General features: G+C 35.2%; 4 protein-coding genes and 1 long non-coding RNA gene across 30 annotated transcripts; 3 read left to right on the top strand and 2 right to left on the bottom strand.

Moving 5' to 3' along the window:
* The first annotated feature begins 321 nt into the window (after positions 1 to 321).
* LOC142526725 (ribose-phosphate pyrophosphokinase 1-like) lies at positions 322 to 4,368 on the top strand. Of its 2 annotated transcripts, XM_075631280.1 has the most exons (10): positions 322 to 489; positions 574 to 774; positions 1,231 to 1,479; positions 1,922 to 2,065; positions 2,204 to 2,371; positions 2,601 to 2,670; positions 3,205 to 3,286; positions 3,651 to 3,810; positions 3,884 to 3,947; positions 4,067 to 4,368. In XM_075631280.1, exons 1-10 carry the CDS (start codon positions 406 to 408, stop codon positions 4,132 to 4,134), a joined length of 1,290 nt encoding a protein of 429 aa, XP_075487395.1. In that variant the 5' UTR covers positions 322 to 405; the 3' UTR covers positions 4,135 to 4,368. The 2 variants fall into 2 exon arrangements, with proteins under 2 accessions (XP_075487395.1, XP_075487396.1); XM_075631281.1 differs by lacking the exon at positions 3,884 to 3,947 and having other exon boundaries at positions 323 to 489.
* LOC142526729 (uncharacterized) lies at positions 4,267 to 4,892 on the bottom strand. The gene is made up of 2 exons (XR_012815343.1): positions 4,861 to 4,892; positions 4,267 to 4,759 (listed from the first exon to the last, which is right to left on the bottom strand). It is a non-coding gene; the product is annotated as an uncharacterized LOC142526729 (long non-coding RNA).
* Positions 4,893 to 5,996: 1,104 nt separating this feature from the next.
* LOC142526727 (phosphatidylinositol N-acetylglucosaminyltransferase subunit P-like) lies at positions 5,997 to 8,415 on the top strand. Its single transcript, XM_075631284.1, has 4 exons — positions 5,997 to 6,255; positions 6,825 to 6,897; positions 7,652 to 7,770; positions 7,927 to 8,415. The coding sequence occupies exons 1-4, from the start codon at positions 6,066 to 6,068 to the stop codon at positions 8,079 to 8,081; spliced, it is 537 nt and encodes a 178-aa protein (XP_075487399.1). The 5' UTR covers positions 5,997 to 6,065; the 3' UTR covers positions 8,082 to 8,415.
* Positions 8,416 to 8,693: 278 nt separating this feature from the next.
* On the bottom strand, positions 8,694 to 12,745 carry LOC142526728 (uncharacterized). Of its 25 annotated transcripts, XR_012815336.1 has the most exons (7): positions 11,178 to 12,737; positions 10,976 to 11,105; positions 10,433 to 10,546; positions 10,247 to 10,326; positions 10,132 to 10,168; positions 9,721 to 9,925; positions 8,694 to 9,124 (listed from the first exon to the last, which is right to left on the bottom strand). XR_012815336.1 is itself a non-coding variant. In XM_075631285.1 (6 exons), the coding sequence occupies exons 3-6, from the start codon at positions 10,532 to 10,534 to the stop codon at positions 9,105 to 9,107; spliced, it is 246 nt and encodes an 81-aa protein (XP_075487400.1). In that variant the 5' UTR covers positions 10,535 to 10,546; positions 10,976 to 11,105; positions 11,178 to 12,745; the 3' UTR covers positions 8,694 to 9,104. The 25 variants fall into 25 exon arrangements, 1 of the variants encoding a protein (XP_075487400.1); XR_012815340.1 differs by having other exon boundaries at positions 9,721 to 10,168; positions 10,247 to 10,318; positions 10,418 to 10,546; positions 11,178 to 12,742; XR_012815339.1 differs by having other exon boundaries at positions 9,721 to 10,168; positions 10,247 to 10,318; positions 11,178 to 12,742.
* Positions 12,746 to 13,841: 1,096 nt separating this feature from the next.
* LOC142526726 (haloacid dehalogenase-like hydrolase domain-containing protein Sgpp) lies at positions 13,842 to 16,174 on the top strand. Its single transcript, XM_075631283.1, has 5 exons — positions 13,842 to 14,087; positions 14,482 to 14,596; positions 14,899 to 15,053; positions 15,488 to 15,749; positions 15,851 to 16,174. Exons 1-5 carry the CDS (start codon positions 13,951 to 13,953, stop codon positions 16,040 to 16,042), a joined length of 861 nt encoding a protein of 286 aa, XP_075487398.1. The 5' UTR covers positions 13,842 to 13,950; the 3' UTR covers positions 16,043 to 16,174.
* The last annotated feature ends 816 nt before the right edge of the window (positions 16,175 to 16,990 follow it).

Raw genomic sequence — 16,990 nt, 5'->3', positions numbered from 1 at the left:
ATTTGCTTAAAATTAATTTGAGTAGGTCTTGTGAGACGGTCTCACGAATCTTTATTTGTGAGATGGATCAATCCTACTGTTTTTCACAATAAAAAATAATATTTTTTTCATTATTGATCCAAATAAAAAATCGGTTTCATAAAATTATCCGTGATTTCACTAAAAATTAGGTGTCACCATTCATACGACATAAGGTCCCACATGAAACTCAAATTGAAACAAAGTTTCACCTAGAACTCTGGATTTCGAATGAAGTTATTAAATTAAATATCGAAATCTGGAACGTAAGAATGAATCATGAAAGATAAAATTTAAAAATTAACTTAATATTTGACAATCCATTGAGAAATAGCTAAAACCCTAATCCCTAATTCTCTCACCAGTGATCACAATTCTGGTACCTGAATGGCTTCTCTTGCCTGGTCCATGAGCAACCTTCTGAATCCCCATAAAGCTTTTCACTCAACTCCTCGAACCTCATCACTCATTGTGAGATTTTGTTTTTCTTGCATGTATCACACCCTGATTTCTCTGAATATATATTGGTATTTGATGCTATTGTTTTTCTCGTAGAGCTGTGATAATGTGTTGGAATCGATGAAATGGAAGGAAAATGGGAAACCAATCACCGTCGGGCTTGATCATAATGGCCAAGCTACCCCGTTTCCCAGCTTCTTGACGAGCCCTAATCAATTATTGGACAGAATTCCGGCTCAGAAGAATGATACACGGCTTCGTATTTTTTCTGGGACCGCCAATCCTGGACTTTCTCAGGTTTCTGCTTGCTTCGTGTTGTGCATTTGTTTGCGTGTAAGAGGGGTGATCATGTACTTTTCAGAAAAAGAAAATCGTTTTGCTGTCATTAACGTACTGTTGGAGCAAATTTACATGATCGAAATGTGAGACTCGAATGTTTGACATTCTTGAATTTGGGTCTCAGTGTTAGATTGTGAGAACTTGGAATTGTTTACAGTTCATCGAGCTCGATTACAGTGATTAAATTTATGATCTAAGTGCAGAATTAGTGTTGGGTGGTCTCTCGTCGTGCTGTTCCAGCCCTGCGCGGCAAATTTCCAATTAAAGTTTGTTGCTCCTATTTTGGTTTGAATTGCTGTGTGAAAAATATCCTGTTGCTTCTTGAGTTTCTCTGAATCTCTTTATGGATTTTCTCCGTATTTTATCTATTTTTTTCTCACTATATTGCCATATGGGCAAATGCTTCATTTACAGGAAATTGCTTGTTATATGGGTCTGGAGCTTGGAAAAATTAAGATCAAACGTTTTGCTGATGGAGAGATTTATGTCCAGTTACAAGAGAGTGTCAGAGGATGTGATGTGTATCTTGTGCAACCTACATGTCCACCAGCCAATGAAAATCTCATGGAGCTCTTGATAATGATTGATGCTTGCCGGCGGGCTTCTGCCAAATATATTACAGCTGTTATACCTTATTTTGGATATGCACGGGCTGATCGAAAGGCAAGATTTACTCCTTTTGTTCTCCGTAAAGAAAAAAATGTATATCAACATGGATCACATGTGATTCAGATTGCAAAATGTACCAAAAATAACACACAAACTCTGGTTGACTCGGTTATCTCATGTTGAAATCTGGACTTGACGCTATACAAATTTTGGGGAACATGTAAATTATAAAGTTTGCCCATCTGCTCATCCTTGATCCTAGACTCTATCTGCCCATGATAATTGAGATATTTAAACATCACCTAGTTGTATTTTCCTTTGGATTCTTTTCATGTTATGTTTTGGGATGTTTTTACTTTCACACTCAGGAACTGATAACATGTATAACTGGCTTCAATGTAGTAAATCACATTTTATGTGCTTCACCTACCGTTTGATTGATGCATTTTTGAATATATTCTCTTCTTCTCATTTTAATTATGCACTTACATTTTAGACTCAAGGACGTGAATCAATTGCTGCAAAACTTGTGGCAAACTTGATCACTGAAGCTGGTGCAGATCGGGTCCTTGCTTGTGACCTCCATTCAGGGCAGTCAATTGGTTATTTTGACATTCCAGTGGATCATGTGCATGGACTGGTGATATACCTTTTTAATTGTTGCTGCGATTGAATTATTAAAGCTAGTTGACACATATAGGTATTTCACGTGAACTAATTCCTTCTCCATTTTTTGTATATGTGGTGGTGGATGATTGGTTCATACGCACACAAGCAGCCTGTCATACTTGATTATCTTGCCAGTAAGACAATATGTTCTGATGATTTGGTTGTGGTGTCACCTGATGTTGGTGGGGTTGCTAGAGCTAGAGCTTTTGCCAAAAAGTTGTCCGATGCTCCTCTGGCCATTGTAGATAAGAGACGCCATGGGCATAATGTCGCTGAGGTTAATAATGTTATCTCTTAATGGTCCCTCGCTAAAATATATTTATTATTTGTCTGTCTGATTGATTGACAAATTTGTGTACTTTGATTATAAGATTCATATTAACAAATTAATATGGAAGTGGCTATTACATCCAATGGGTGATCTAAGATAGGCCTTTCCTGTTGTAACTTGTACTCGTTCTTGATATACTTCAGCTGTCTTAAATATAAGAAAATCAAATGCTCAGGTGATGAATTTGATTGGTGATGTCAAGGGAAAAGTAGCAGTGATGGTGGATGACATGATTGATACTGCTGGTTAGTTTTTTCTCACCTCCTGACTCAGAATCCTTTCTTTTCAATCTGGAACAATTAAGGAATCAAAGTTAAATATAAATAATTCCTGAAAAATGATATGGCAATCTTACATGAAATACGATATTGCCACAAATTAAGTGTGTATCATATTTGATTTATCAGGGGGTGTGAATTCGGTATTTATTAATGAAGAAAATTTATTAGAATAATGGGGAAAAAGGGTATGAAATGGAAAGAAGAATGCTTGTACATGATGTGGTGAAGTTCAGTTTTAAGGATCATACTTTCAAAGAGTTAAAAGTGCTCTAGCTGGCAGGATTTACTCTCGTTTTAATTGCTGCACTATGGTGACCATAGGATTACTTCTTGCATCCTGTTCTGTGCTAATTCATAGGTATTAGTTAGTCGCTTGGACCCAATATTTTATGCATCTACCATTATTTGAGGGTCATTAATTGACTGTCAGTTTTAGTTACTTCGTCTTGTTTTTTGTATCCATGGTTGGAAACTACATTTACTCCAGATTATTTGCAGGGACTATTGCAAAAGGTGCGGCTCTATTACATCAAGAAGGAGCCAGGGAGGTTTATGCTTGCAGCACTCATGCTGTTTTTAGGTAAACTTTTTGACGAAATTTTGTTAATAACATGTAGGATGGATCAATGGACACCAAATTCGATGTTACCAGTAACAATTAAATTAACTTTTGAGTTGCGTTTTAATTTCTACAAGCTACACATTCTCTCCCGAACGTGTTACAAGTATCAAACATTCGTGGTGTATATTTGCATATTTGGATTTGTTGAGCTGCTTGAAAATTTTTAATGGATGGCCAGACCTTAATTCTACCAATTTTTCTTGAAGCGGTGTATTCCTTTAATAGCAATGACATTCATCTTTTGATAATTACTGTATGTATTCATTTTCAGTCTTCATGCTGAACATGTTTTTCATTTAAAATTTGTCTTAATTTGTTGCAGTCCTCCCGCTGTAGAGAGATTGTCGAGTGGTCTGTTTCAAGAGGTTATCATAACAAACACTATTCCAGTATCCGAACTGAACTATTTTCCACAGCTTACAATCTTATCTGTGGCAAACCTCTTAGGCGAGACTATATGGCGTGTGCATGATGATTGTGCAGTAAGTAACGTTGGTATTTTGACTATTTAAAATAGATTTTTTTTAATCTATTTAACCCGGTTCCCTGCTTCAGTCCCAGCCAAAAAATGTTGAAAAGATGAAACACGATAGCAGTTTGTACAATTTAATTAAAAGATGTATATATATGCACTAAACTGTTATTCTACTTTATTTGATCATCGAATGTCCTTATTTTTGCCTTTCGCTAATATTGTTCAAAAATTTAAGTTCTGATTTTTTCCCCTTTTCATTTCAGGCAGGATTCGAACCTTACTCGAGTCTGGATATCGATTGATGAATTCCAGGTCACTCGTGCATGCATGACTCCAAGATTGTAATTCCAATAACGCAGAGCTCTTAAATGAATCTTATAGTGTAAATTTTCAAGTATTTACCCCCATCTTGAGATTGTAATTGCAATATTGCAATGCGTGTAAATGGATATTGTTGCATCTCTTGAGATTGTAATTGCAATATTGCAATGCGTGTAAATGGATCTTGTTGTATCAAAATTTTCCAGTAACAGAAATGTGTCCCCAATAGGATTTCCAAATGAAATCGTGGCATTCTTGAGCAATTTCATGCAACTTTATTTGCGAGTGTTTCTTAATCTTATTTGCTGTAGGCCCGTAGATTGATTCCCAGCAGCTCTGCTAAGTAGAATTACTTCTTGATAAGCTGGAAAACCTGGAAGGATATGCCAATGATACCATTGGTTGAAACTTGTTGGGAGTTTGTCTGACAAATGTATGGCAGAACTAGAATAATTCCATTTGAGCCAATGCCTGGCTTCAATATCCAGAGTTTCGGGGGGATCAAAGTTATTGCTGCGACTTCGGAATGGCGTTGAAGCTCTGTGATCTCATAGAAAACTCTTTAATTAACCTGGAAAAGAAAGAATTTTCCCTTTCCAATAGCTTTGCTGGTGTGTCAAACTCAGCTATTCTGCCTGCTCAAGAGAAAAGCAACAGTCGTGCATTAAGATTAATACCAGTAAGTAGGAGTATTTGAACACACACTAGGAAATTTATTCGTGACGTTGGTTCTTACCATCACTCAGAACCAAGACAAGATCGTTGTCTGAAATGATTTCTTTTTTCAGTATCGTATATGAGTTGAATCTTTCCAAGATGTAATATTCGTTTAAATTTATATTTGTTCGTTGTTATAAACTACCTACATATGGAAACAACGAGAACAACGAGACATTAAGTTTGAAATATGTCTTTCATGATCGAGAAGTAAAGATTATTATTCTTCTATTTGTAAATTTTTTAAATTATTACGTATTACTAATGTGATAATTTTTTTCTATATTACAAAGTTCACGGATACATGAGAGTATAAAATATTTCGTAATGGAAATGATTAAGCCAATTCTAAAGAAAGTAAACATATTATTAGAAGACACCTAATAAAATTTATTGACATTGTTTTGGAATACACATAGTAAATGTTAATAAAATAACTTTTCTGATTTATACATAATTTACTTATGATCACATGTTTCATTTTTCTTTCGGAATAATAGGCTGTTGTGTATATTATGAAGAGATTTTGTAAATAAAATTACAACACATTTGGATAAAGATATTGATGAAACAATTATTGTTATCATTTAAATGTGTCAAATACGTGACATGCCACAAAATTGTCTGTGAATGTGGATTTTAACGAAATTAATAAATTTTTAAAAAAGTATTTCTCATTATTTTTATTAGACGTGATTTAAAAATATTTTTTTATCACATGTTAAAAAATAATAATATATAGCTTCTCGAAAATTAAAGAATTAAACATGTATTAAGGTTGGTGGCCGACATCAATACACTAAACACGATAAACATCATATCATTGCATTAGGCTAACACGATCTAAAATTTTGATACATGATAGTGATTATTAGCCAAAAAATTAATCGACATGCGTTGCATTTAAGAAATTTTTTTAAAATTAACAAAAAAAATAGTTTTTATTTTTATTTTTTATAATTACATTTTTTTTAATTTAAATATCTATTCAATTTTCACTAATTTTTAATAATATCTTATCTCGCACCGATTAAATACTAATATTATTAATATAAATCAAATTAAATAGAAAATTAGGTAGATCGGCAGAAAATAAATAAAAAACAAATTAGATAGACTACTTTATATATATAATAACAAAAAAAAAAACCTTGAATTTGTTAATTAAACCCATATTTGAAGACTACTTGTCGCTCAGCAGCTTCGACAAAGTGATCTTCCGTAATGGAAGATCCTTGCTCAGTGAATAGCCCCCGGAGGATCCTAAGCTTCTCCAAAGACCGGAGAGCTCGCGTACCGCCTCCGGATTCAGACGACCGGTCTCCCACCGGATTCGGTGTTTCCGGCGAACACGGACCTAAACTTTCAGAAGTATATGGCTTTGTCGGATCCATCACCACGGTTGTCGCTACCGGTGAGTTTCAACTTCTCCCTAGCTTTATATGTAATGTTTGGTTAATGCACAGGTATTTTAATTCCCTCCAATGCTTATCATGTAAAATTAGACTTTTTCCCTCTGGTTTCTTGGGACGCTATCAAATCGGGCTAAATTTCTATAGATGAATTGGGAAAATTGGATGAATAGTAACACAAATTTACCGGCTACGCATCATTTTGTAAAAGTCTTTTGCTATATGAAATATATGTATATATTTGCTTTCTATGACTGTCTCTGCCCCGTTCCTCTCTATTGGTTCCTCCCCAAGGTTTCTTTAGCGGATGAATATTATTGAACTGTCTGGATTCGGTTTCTCTTCTTCCCAATTCAAGAAATTTATTTGAATAAATGGATGCATCATGATAGAAATTTATGAGTTTGAATCCTATATTGTGCAAAGCACAAAGCTGGAGATATGCACAGCATGGTGCTGCTGGATCCAAACCAAAATTTAACATATTGAAGATTGCATCATTTTCATTCTTCAAGATTGTAGGACAAACAATTTGATTAAAATTTATCCGTCTTTTTTTTTACTGAAACAGCCATTTTCATAGTGTGGGCCTATTTTCCGGACCATTGGTTACATTCCATGGGGATCTATTACTATCCAAACAGGTCAGTATTATGGAATATATGCTTTCCTTGTCTGGTTTGGAACGTTTTTCCAGTTCTTTTTGTCCATTCATAAACTTTTTATATGCTTATTCTGCACCCGATAGAAAGTTATCTAAGCTAGCGACTTAAAGCATCTAACTTTAGTAAAAAGAAGTGGTCCCAATGACACTGATTATTCGTTTTTCTCTTCTTTCTGTTATAGATCAGTTCAAGTTTATTGAGGTTACTCCAATCTAACACTCCAATGAGATTGGAGTGGTTTCCTTCTCCAGTATACTACTCAATTCGGATGAAATATAATTGGGATTAAATGTTTCTTATTGATTTTTGTCACAAACTCACCAATGCTACAATTTGAAGTTATAGATTATAATCAAGTAAAGGGGGTCAATTATTGGAGAAAGAGACCGGGCATGGTTGTCAATGTCACAAGGCTGCCAAGGGAATATTTTTGATCTTAATAGGGAAGTTTATTTGACGGCTTAGTTTTAGCCAAATTACAAACCAGTATGCCTGCATGGATAATATAATTGCGATGTTGGTTCAGCGGTTGCAAGCTTCACTAAATGTTTCCACTTGCATATAGTTGTAATTTAACATATGATCTCCGCTTGAACAGTCAAATGTTGTGTAAGTTCGTAATGAGACTAGTCGTTCTTATGATATGTTTGCGAAACGTTTATGTGGTATCTTACTTGAAGTTGTCTATAGGATTGGGTTATTCTCTTCTACTATTGCGCGCATAACTTTTCAGGTATTGGGCATTGGCTGTGCCGACATATCTTATTGTTACAATCGTACTGGCAATTGGATTTTATATTGGCCTCAATTTTTTGGCTACCCCTCCTCCTGTGTCCTTGAGCTCAATTTTTGGTAGGCTGACTCCTTATGAATTGCATTACGTTTGTCGTGCCTTCTTCTCAGGCTTTTAGTAGAACCTGAAACAAACAGGCTTAAGAAATAATTGTGATGGGACTTGACTATTTACCTCCGAGAATTTTATTTCCTTGTTTCTGCTCTCCTTTGCAGATGAATTCAGTAGGGAACCGCTGGATACAATCCTTTTACAAGATGACGACGGAGAGTATCCCATTGAACCTATATCAGATATTGACGTCAACCAAATTAATGACATTATGTTTAGCAATCTGAACGATAACCCTGACACGGATATAGTCACTTAATTGTTGTTTTATTGGGTTACGTTCTCAAAATCTATATATTATCTGGTGCAGGATGTCTTGTCCTTTTGATTCTTCTATCACTTATCTAAGTTTATGGAACTGGAGTTATTAGAAAGTAGTTCTAAAGAATCAAGGGAGCTGCAATTGGTTGGAACTGTGCCTTGCAAACTCGTGCGACTGGAAGTTAAGTGGCAAAAGTTGAACAAGGAATTTTGATGCATACTTTGTTAAGTTGTAATATAATTATAATTCATTGCTCTCCTGGACCTTTGAGGAAATATCCAACAAGGTATTTTAGCTTCAAGAAAAAGAAAAAGAAAGGCATTTTGGAATAGATCAGATCATGTTTATGTTCCCTTCGGCAAAAGGAATGGTCCCAAAGAATGCTTTAACGTGTTGTATTCTATTGAGTTGATGAAGACTTTTAATGTGGCATGGCAAACATGAAACTAGAAAGTACACTAAGCCAGAGCTAAGAGATCGTAACCCAGATGACATCTTTTGAACCCTGCATTTTCAAATCAATGTTGACATGTATTTCCACTGGTTCTTTGTGTTTCAATGCTATTAGGATAAATAAGCAAAATATGAAACACCGAATATAACAGAAGATGACTTCTAATTTATTTCATTATGACGTACAATCTAAGCACAATGTAACAGATCAATTTGCAACTAAGGACACAAATAAAACTTCATTGGAAAACGTATATTTTGTACATCCAAACATGGTAGCCTACTCATTTTTGTTGTGCCAAGGAGTGGTTAGCTATGCAAAACCGGGGTGATATGTAATATTTCTATTGACATGAGCTATCATATCCCATCAACCAACCATATCTCAGTTAATCATCAACGGATCTCCAGGATTCGTTCAATGCGCTCTTCGTATCTGTGCAGATGTGTAACGAAATCAAATCAGGAAATGACAATCTGTTTTATGTCCTTGGCAATATCTCACGACCTCAGAGTTTCTTGATTGCTTTCAAGTTATTTTTCTTTGCTGACTGAGAAACTAGCAGTTCATGCACCCTCCACTTCAACTGCAAGAGAAACACAAAAGCCACAAATATATTAGGGTTTGTGAAAAAAATGTCAAGGGAAATTGTTACGTCTCTTGGACTACACAAAAGTGCAATGCAGTCAAATGCAGCAACTACAGAGAACCAAGCGTTGCGTTGAAAGTGTTAATATTGGATGCTGACTTGAGCAAGCAACAGCCAGAGTGACAAATGAATATGTGGAATCCCTGTCAGTAAATATAGTATGCAATTTGGTGTGATTAAAGGTGTTTATTAACCAATAGTTGGACCAACTCGTGTGAATGTGCTACCAAGTGCACTGATTTTCTAGTGAATTTCGTCTATATAGGTGTATCATGCGTTATAACATAAAATTTATGTATAGTGAATCTCAACTAATTTGGAATTAAGAATTGTACAGATGATAGCAATTATACGGTTTGCGTGTTTCTTTCATTGAGATAATGTTAGCGTCCGTGTAGTCAAGTATTTTCATGCAGGCATTACGGGTCGTTGAAGATAATAATAATGGATAAGTAAACAAAAGATAAATTCATTGCAGCTGCATTTTGTTCCCCTGCAAGTTGTCAAGATCAAGTGGAAGTTTAAATGCATACCTCATCAATTCCCATTTCATTCGTGACTGAGACACGTATAGCTCCATCAGGTACAATTTGACGATACTGTGCCAGCTCTGAATTATCGGTATTGCTATCTTCTGTGATGAAGACGACGGGAGAATCCTTTACCAAATCACACTTGGAGACCATATCAAGCCAAAGATGGTCACTCAATCTCTCTTATTTCTCCGTAAATGGCAAACTGTTTAAAAACCAGCAAACATGCAAAAATGTGAATCAGTACTCATTACAGTCCACAGCATAATAATGCAGAGAGAATTCCTGCATATTCGTCACTCAAAATAATAACTTCTAGAAATAACGGGAGAGTACGGTAGCTTTCCAATACGCAAAAGTAAGAATTATACCCACTAACAAGGAAAATAAGCAACATAAAAAGTGTCTTACCGTCATGTCTCCTTAATAGACCAGGAGTATCTGTTACCTAATAAAAACCTGAAGTTGAGCTTCAAGATAGATGAGAGATTTTGACATAAGGTCGATCCCTCTAAATTAAGTGAACCTGAAAATTCTGGAAGCTCGAGTTGATGTGCCCCATCAGAATTCCTCTGGTTGTGAAGGGATAATTGTAGACCTGAAAAACTAGTGAATAGCGACTAGTTGACATTAGAATTTACAAGCTATGAAAAACAGATAAATGGAGTAATGCATAAAACAGTTTATGAGGTCTGACCGTCCAGATACATACCTCAGGCTTTGCTGTTGATAGTAGACGTACCAATGATGATTTTCCTACATTAGGTGCACCAACAAGACACGGAGTGTGTGTTTCCAAATCGACTACAGGCATTGCCCGCAAAGTCTGTAAACATGTCAATCATAAAATGTGAAAAATTACATCCACCTTAACTAGATCAGCACTACCGAAATGCAACTCGTATTTTAAAGCTTATAAACATTTCTAGAGGACCAACAGAGTATATCATAAGTTATATAATTTACATAACGAGAGAAATCATACAGTAGTTGTTGAACTGCTTATCTTATCTATTATCTTATATTTAATTAGTTGAATAGGAACTTATCATCTTATCTTTACTTATCTATCTTCATTATATCTTTGTATTTTAATTCCTAGGATTAGGTTATCTTATCGCTTTATTTCTTCATTTAATCCTTGTAACCTAAACATTTGATCAATAAGAAAATACGGTGCTTTTCACCGATTCTCTATCTCTCTCTGTTTCAATTTCAGTAGTTAATATGAACCTTTACTTAACATGGTGCTTACATTGATGTTTTAAAATTCATGCCCTTTCCTTGTAATCAATCCATCACATTCTAAACAAGACAATTGGGTTCAACAATTCATCCACAGATCTTCCTTCACAACTAAAAAATTCTTCAATTTTATTCATTCCCTGCAGAAAAAATCCAAGCTTAGGACCTACAGTCAAACGAACTTCACAGTATGCATGTGTGGAAAAGCTAACCTCACTCAAGCGCTCCTCAGCTTCACGCTTTGAGAGTGACTGACAAGAATCATTTAAATATTCAGCAGGAATGCTTTTGTAACCAGTACACAAATATAGCCAAGTCTATCATAGAGTCAATGCAAAGCATAACTTAATTGAGCTCCAATCTTGGAGTGAGAGAGTTACTAAGTATGCAATTGATAACTTGTTTCAAAGATCTAGTTGGTGCCTTTTCCATCTTACCCCAAACTTTATGGTTAGCATCCAGCTCGGGAACCAGTTAACATCGCCTACACTGGTCTATAAAATTCAGATGCTCCATTTACACTGTAACTTAAGTTCCCATTATTGCAAGTGTAAATAATTATTATCAAGGGAAATTTATAGCTGTTTACACCGTGAATATTCGCTAGTCAATTCAATGTCATATTAATTTTCTGAAATTAATCAAGACCGTGATTCTTACATCTAGATAGACCCAATTCAGATACGGTAGTTTACATCTCACAGCCCTCAGAAATCAGCCAGTTCAGGGTGTAAAAAAACATAAAACGAAGTCATATTAGTTTGATTTATGCCCCAGCTTAGTCGATGTTTTATACATCATACGAAAAAATGGGCTTTATTTAGAAATAAGATAGTTGGCAGAAGATGTAACTAAAACTAACACAGACCCCTCAAAAGGTCAAAACTTTTTGATCTTGACCAGGATACAACCTAGTTTGTTGCTGATATACTTTATATTGAATGAATAACGAACAAATGTCTCACTAGGAGTAATGAGAATGTGAGTCATGGTTAAAATATCCCAAGTATTATCAAGTATCAAGAAAATGATTCAATTGCAGTTGCCATAAACCAGGCTTTTACTGAGCCAAACTACATTAACCTGAAAATTGAGAAATTGTCTAATTATTCATCGTTTCCTAGTTGTTACAATGGTGAATTCAGAACAGATAGCACCGACACCATAGTAAAAATCAACTGATGCAGAAAATACAACCAATTTTCTCTGCATTTGGTTTTCGCTCAGAAAGATCATACCACCCATTTAATTTTCCAACAATTGCAGAGGAATGCATCCATCGGTTATCCACTCTAGAAAGTCAGAAACCTGGTGGACTTTCTTCCAAGCAAATTAATCCATGGATTTTATTTACTTTAACTGAAACCGTTGGAACAACCAATATTTTCTACACAAAAGAAAAATACTTACACCGGGCTTTTGCTCCCTTGCGAAGTATCAGCACTTGGAACATATCTTCCATCCACGATTCCATAGGCAGTGGTCAGCATTTGCTTTCTGAAAAACACCACCAGGCCCAAAACCTTCGGAGGCGCAAAATTAAGAACTACGTAAAATAAAAAGGCAGCATTTTAGATGATAAGACAACGAGAAAACGAGCAGAAAACACCAGCAGACAAGATTCAATGTATCTTTGGGAAAACCGCGTCTTCTCAAGAGTAGAGAGGTCGGTGGACTTGCCGCAGCTGGATTATACTTCACGCGCCGTTCCAATTCCGCGTCGCAAATCGACGCTCCAGAGGGCAAGGGAGCCTATTTCTTGGGCCTCTCTTAGTCTTACAAATGGGCTTTCCAAAAAGTTTTTACGGGCCGGACCGCTATTGGGCTGTTCTATTTACTGAACAGTAATAATGCAAACCCCGGAATTAGCCTGTCTATTGAAGTTTTGTAATTTTTTTAATTATATACTATTTATTTTCGATTCAAAACTAAATGTAAATTTCATTATATGTTTAAAAAATTAGAATTAATATAGATTTAAAATAAAAAAGTGCTCGAGAAATGAAATAAAGGTAGCATTTTGTCCTACATGAGTTAATATACTAAGCTTTATTTTGTGCTTTTTTCGTGACATTTTACCAATATTTGTTACTTTTCATTATGACAACGATACTTTTGATATTAATTTATTTTTTTTTAGTTGGGATAAAAGGTTTGTTAAAAAATTGTGTTTTGAATCTGAAATCTCGTTTTAAATTTGAGATATTCATGTCAGATGAGTTATAAGTAATAATGGGATTATACTAAAATTTGATATGAATTCGTCATAGTAATAGGAAGTTATTAAAAAGGACATTATTGTTGATTTATATTGTAAAAACATAAATGAAAATAAAACTAAAATAAGAATGACATTATCTTATATAATTTGGGAGGCGAGACACATGTCCACGATAGGAATAAAGTTCCTTTAGTATATTTAATTTAACATTTTAAATTCCGAATATTCGTTTATTAAAATGGCAGAATCCGAAGGAACTCGAAATGAGTTCTCAAATTCTCAATTAATTTTTTTTAGTTATTTTCCAATGGTTTCATATATTAATCGTGTCATTCTCTCCTCCAAAATAAATTCAAATGTTTTGTGTCTCAAAACAAAATCATATCATTTTTTTATATATATTACACACTCAACATATACACTCATATGATATCGATGAGATGATAATAACATATTGAATGTAGTGAAACATATCGAAATTATACATCCGATAAACGAGTTGTGTGTAATGTGTATACAACATATCAAAACTCTGTAATCATGTTTGACTTTTAAAAACGTAAAACTAAAAAAGACCATTAATTTTATAAAATAAAAGTTTTTATGTTTTTTTCGACAATTTTATTAAGACTGCGAAAATGTAACAATAGTTGCCCGAAAATGATAATATCACACGAGAGCCACAGAAGCGCCAAAATCCTCACGTTTATCGCTCCAACTTTCGGGAGACTTGGCGAACAGGGTGGCAGCTTTTTCGTCGCGCCATGTTGCCTCTTCTTCAGCAATGCTCCCTCCATTTTAAGCCCAGCATCAATCCCCTCCTCCTCTCCACCCCACTTCTTCGAAATATCTCGGCCAATTTTCGAGCCTTTTCTCCTAGGATGACCTCATTCTCAGTAAGGTACTACACATACACCTATATTTTTCACTTTTGCTCTTTCTTTTCGGCATTGGGTTTTGTCTTGTATTCCCATCGGGCAAAGATTGTGTTTTTATTGGTTTGGTTTTGATTCTGAGCTTCACTTCTGGTGTCATTGTGGTTTTATACTGTTACTGCTTGATTCAACTAGTCACCCACCTCCCATTTTTAGGTCTATGGTTGGTGAAATTCATTTTGAATGTGGGAAGGAAGATTGAATATGATCAAATGGAGTCTTAGCCATCTGAGTCTTGCGTTGTGGATGTTCATCTTTATTGCCAAACTATGTGGATATTGTGTTGTATTGCGTTCTCTGTTCACAATATTCCTGTTATTCAAAATTCGGACATAATCTTTTTACCTTCATTTTTATCAGACAATCTTCACTTGGTTCTATTGCTCCTTTGGAAGCTATACTATTCGATATAGATGGCACACTATGTGATTCTGATCCTCTCCACTACTACGCCTTCAGAGAAATGCTTCAAGAGGTTTCTTATTATTTTTCTTTTTTTTTTTTTTACTTTCTTAAAAGTTGGATTATTTCTTTGAAATTGCGTTTTGATGAGGAGTGGACTCAACGGGGGAGTGAAGGGAGCTCATTATGTCAATTTAATCCACTAATGCAATACCTTATTTTGTTCTGAACATGCTGAAGTTTTGTTCGTTTTCCATATCGAGCTTTTAACCATAGCCTGAGAACCTAAATGTAATTCACCTTTTACTTTCTTGTTCTTATTCCTACTCTTGTTTTTGCTTTGATTTGTTTTGTTTTGTTTTCGCAACTGAGCAGATAGGATTTAACGGGGGAGAGCCCATAAGCGAGGAATTCTTCATAAAGAATATTAGTGGCATGCATAATGAAGAACTCTGTCGTGTTCTCTTACCAAATTGGGAAATTGAAAGAGCCCGGAAATTCATGGATGATAAGGAAGCAATATTTAGGAGGTAAACTAAACTAACAACATTGAAGTTTCTATAAAGAATTTTGATTAGAGGAAACGAATTGACTTGTTTGAAGGAGTAGATTTTACATTTCTTCAAAACTTCTTCGCAAAATAGACGGGCTTCTTCTTTGCGTTTTCATTTTTATCTGAAAGGGTTAACTGGCATTATTCACCTCTTGTGGAGTTGCCCCGCCCCTATCTGTTGAAACTTGCAATCAGCAAAACAAAACTTCGTGTCTTTTGATCCATTGAGCAATCCAATAGTTTTCTTGTAATATAAATTTAGGATATTGTTTTAGACTTAATTGGACAAAGTAAATCTTCTATATTTCTAACATTCTCATTTCTACACCTGTTTTTTATCATCATGTATTCGAGTTCTTTTGTGATAAAGTCTTTCAGAGATATAATAGCTGATACTTCATAAAAACACAGACTGGCATTGGAACAATTAAAACCCGTCACTGGTCTTGATAAGTTATGCAAATGGGTCGAAGATCACGGTTTAAAACGGGCTGCTGTTACCAATGCACCACGACCAAATGCTGAACTGATGATCTCTATACTAGGCTTAGGAGAATTTTTCCACCAACTTATCATTGGTAGTGAGTGTGAACGAGCAAAACCTTTCCCAGACCCTTATTTAAAGGCTCTACAGGAACTTGGAGTATCATCTGCCCACGCCTTTATCTTTGAGGTTCGATTTTTCCCTTAACAAACATAATTTTGGTAATAGATATATTCACGAACCATTCATTAAAACCCCTGAACATTAATGTGTTTTTTTTTTAAATGAAGGATTCTGTTTCCGGGATAAAAGCTGGGGTGGCGGCTGCAATGCCTGTTGTAGGATTAGCTACGAGGAATCCTGAGAAGCTACTATCTGATGCCGGGGCAAGTGTCGTCATCAAGGATTTTGCTGACTCTAAATTGTGGATGGTTTTAGAAAATCTAGAAAAGAAAACGGAGGCAATGGAAATCACTACTTGAACTGGTGACTCCTTTACTCAACATGTTCGATGTTTTAGCTCCAATTTATTACATTGTCAGGGGATTTGCAAATGAGCCACTTATCAATGACTATGGATTTCACCACATTGATACAACATCTTTAGTATTTTCAGAGAAGATAAATCTAATTGCATTTTTTAAGGGTTAACGAGGGAAATTTCCGCATCGAACTGTTTTTGGGTGCTACCTTAGAGTATTGTCTTAAAGGGCATTGCCTTTGAATCCATATACAGGGGAGACATTTGCCCGAACATCAATTAAATAGAAACGTTATATCACACGGGTTGTTGGCATGTGAGTTGTGACACCCTTCGATTACACCACATATGCTTATTCCATGAATAAATTAATTTAAAACCGGGGATATGCTTGGTTCTAAGCATGTTTATCGGTTCATCGATTCCGGATCTGTTGGTGCGGGAACTGATCAGAACCATTTTTAGTTCCAACCTTGGAACCAGTATGAGGTAATCCAAACCTCGGACCGGTTCTATGCTCGGTTCCAGTCCAGATCGAACCGGTTCCTGATTACAGGTTGGACTATTATTATTTTTTAGTATAAAATTACTTTAATTAATAAACATTTTTTATTTAGTATTTTGAGTTTAAAAAAAAAAAAAGAAGAAGAAGAAGCGTGAGCTACGGACAAATTATTTGACTTTCGGTCTCGGGCTACCTTTTTCCCAATCAAATGAGTGAAACGCTCCTAAAATGGCTGAAAATTGACATGATCATAGATTCAACCGAAAAGTTATTGGTGGTGTAAAATACTAATATGTAATAATATTAAGTGGAATACGAAAACAAAAGATAAATGTTAACCTTGAACTTCAAATGTGACATAAACGACATTAAGCTATTCCGTGAGGTGAAAGAATATAATGTTCTAGATGCCTGTTGCACTTAAAATTCCTTGAGAGTTGTGAA

This window comes from Primulina tabacum, chromosome 15, assembly GCF_025594145.1.
Source record: "Primulina tabacum isolate GXHZ01 chromosome 15, ASM2559414v2, whole genome shotgun sequence".
Classification (NCBI taxonomy): domain Eukaryota; kingdom Viridiplantae; phylum Streptophyta; class Magnoliopsida; order Lamiales; family Gesneriaceae; genus Primulina; species Primulina tabacum.
The sequence above is the reverse complement of the archived record's forward strand: the minus strand, read 5'-3'. Positions and strand labels throughout refer to the sequence as shown.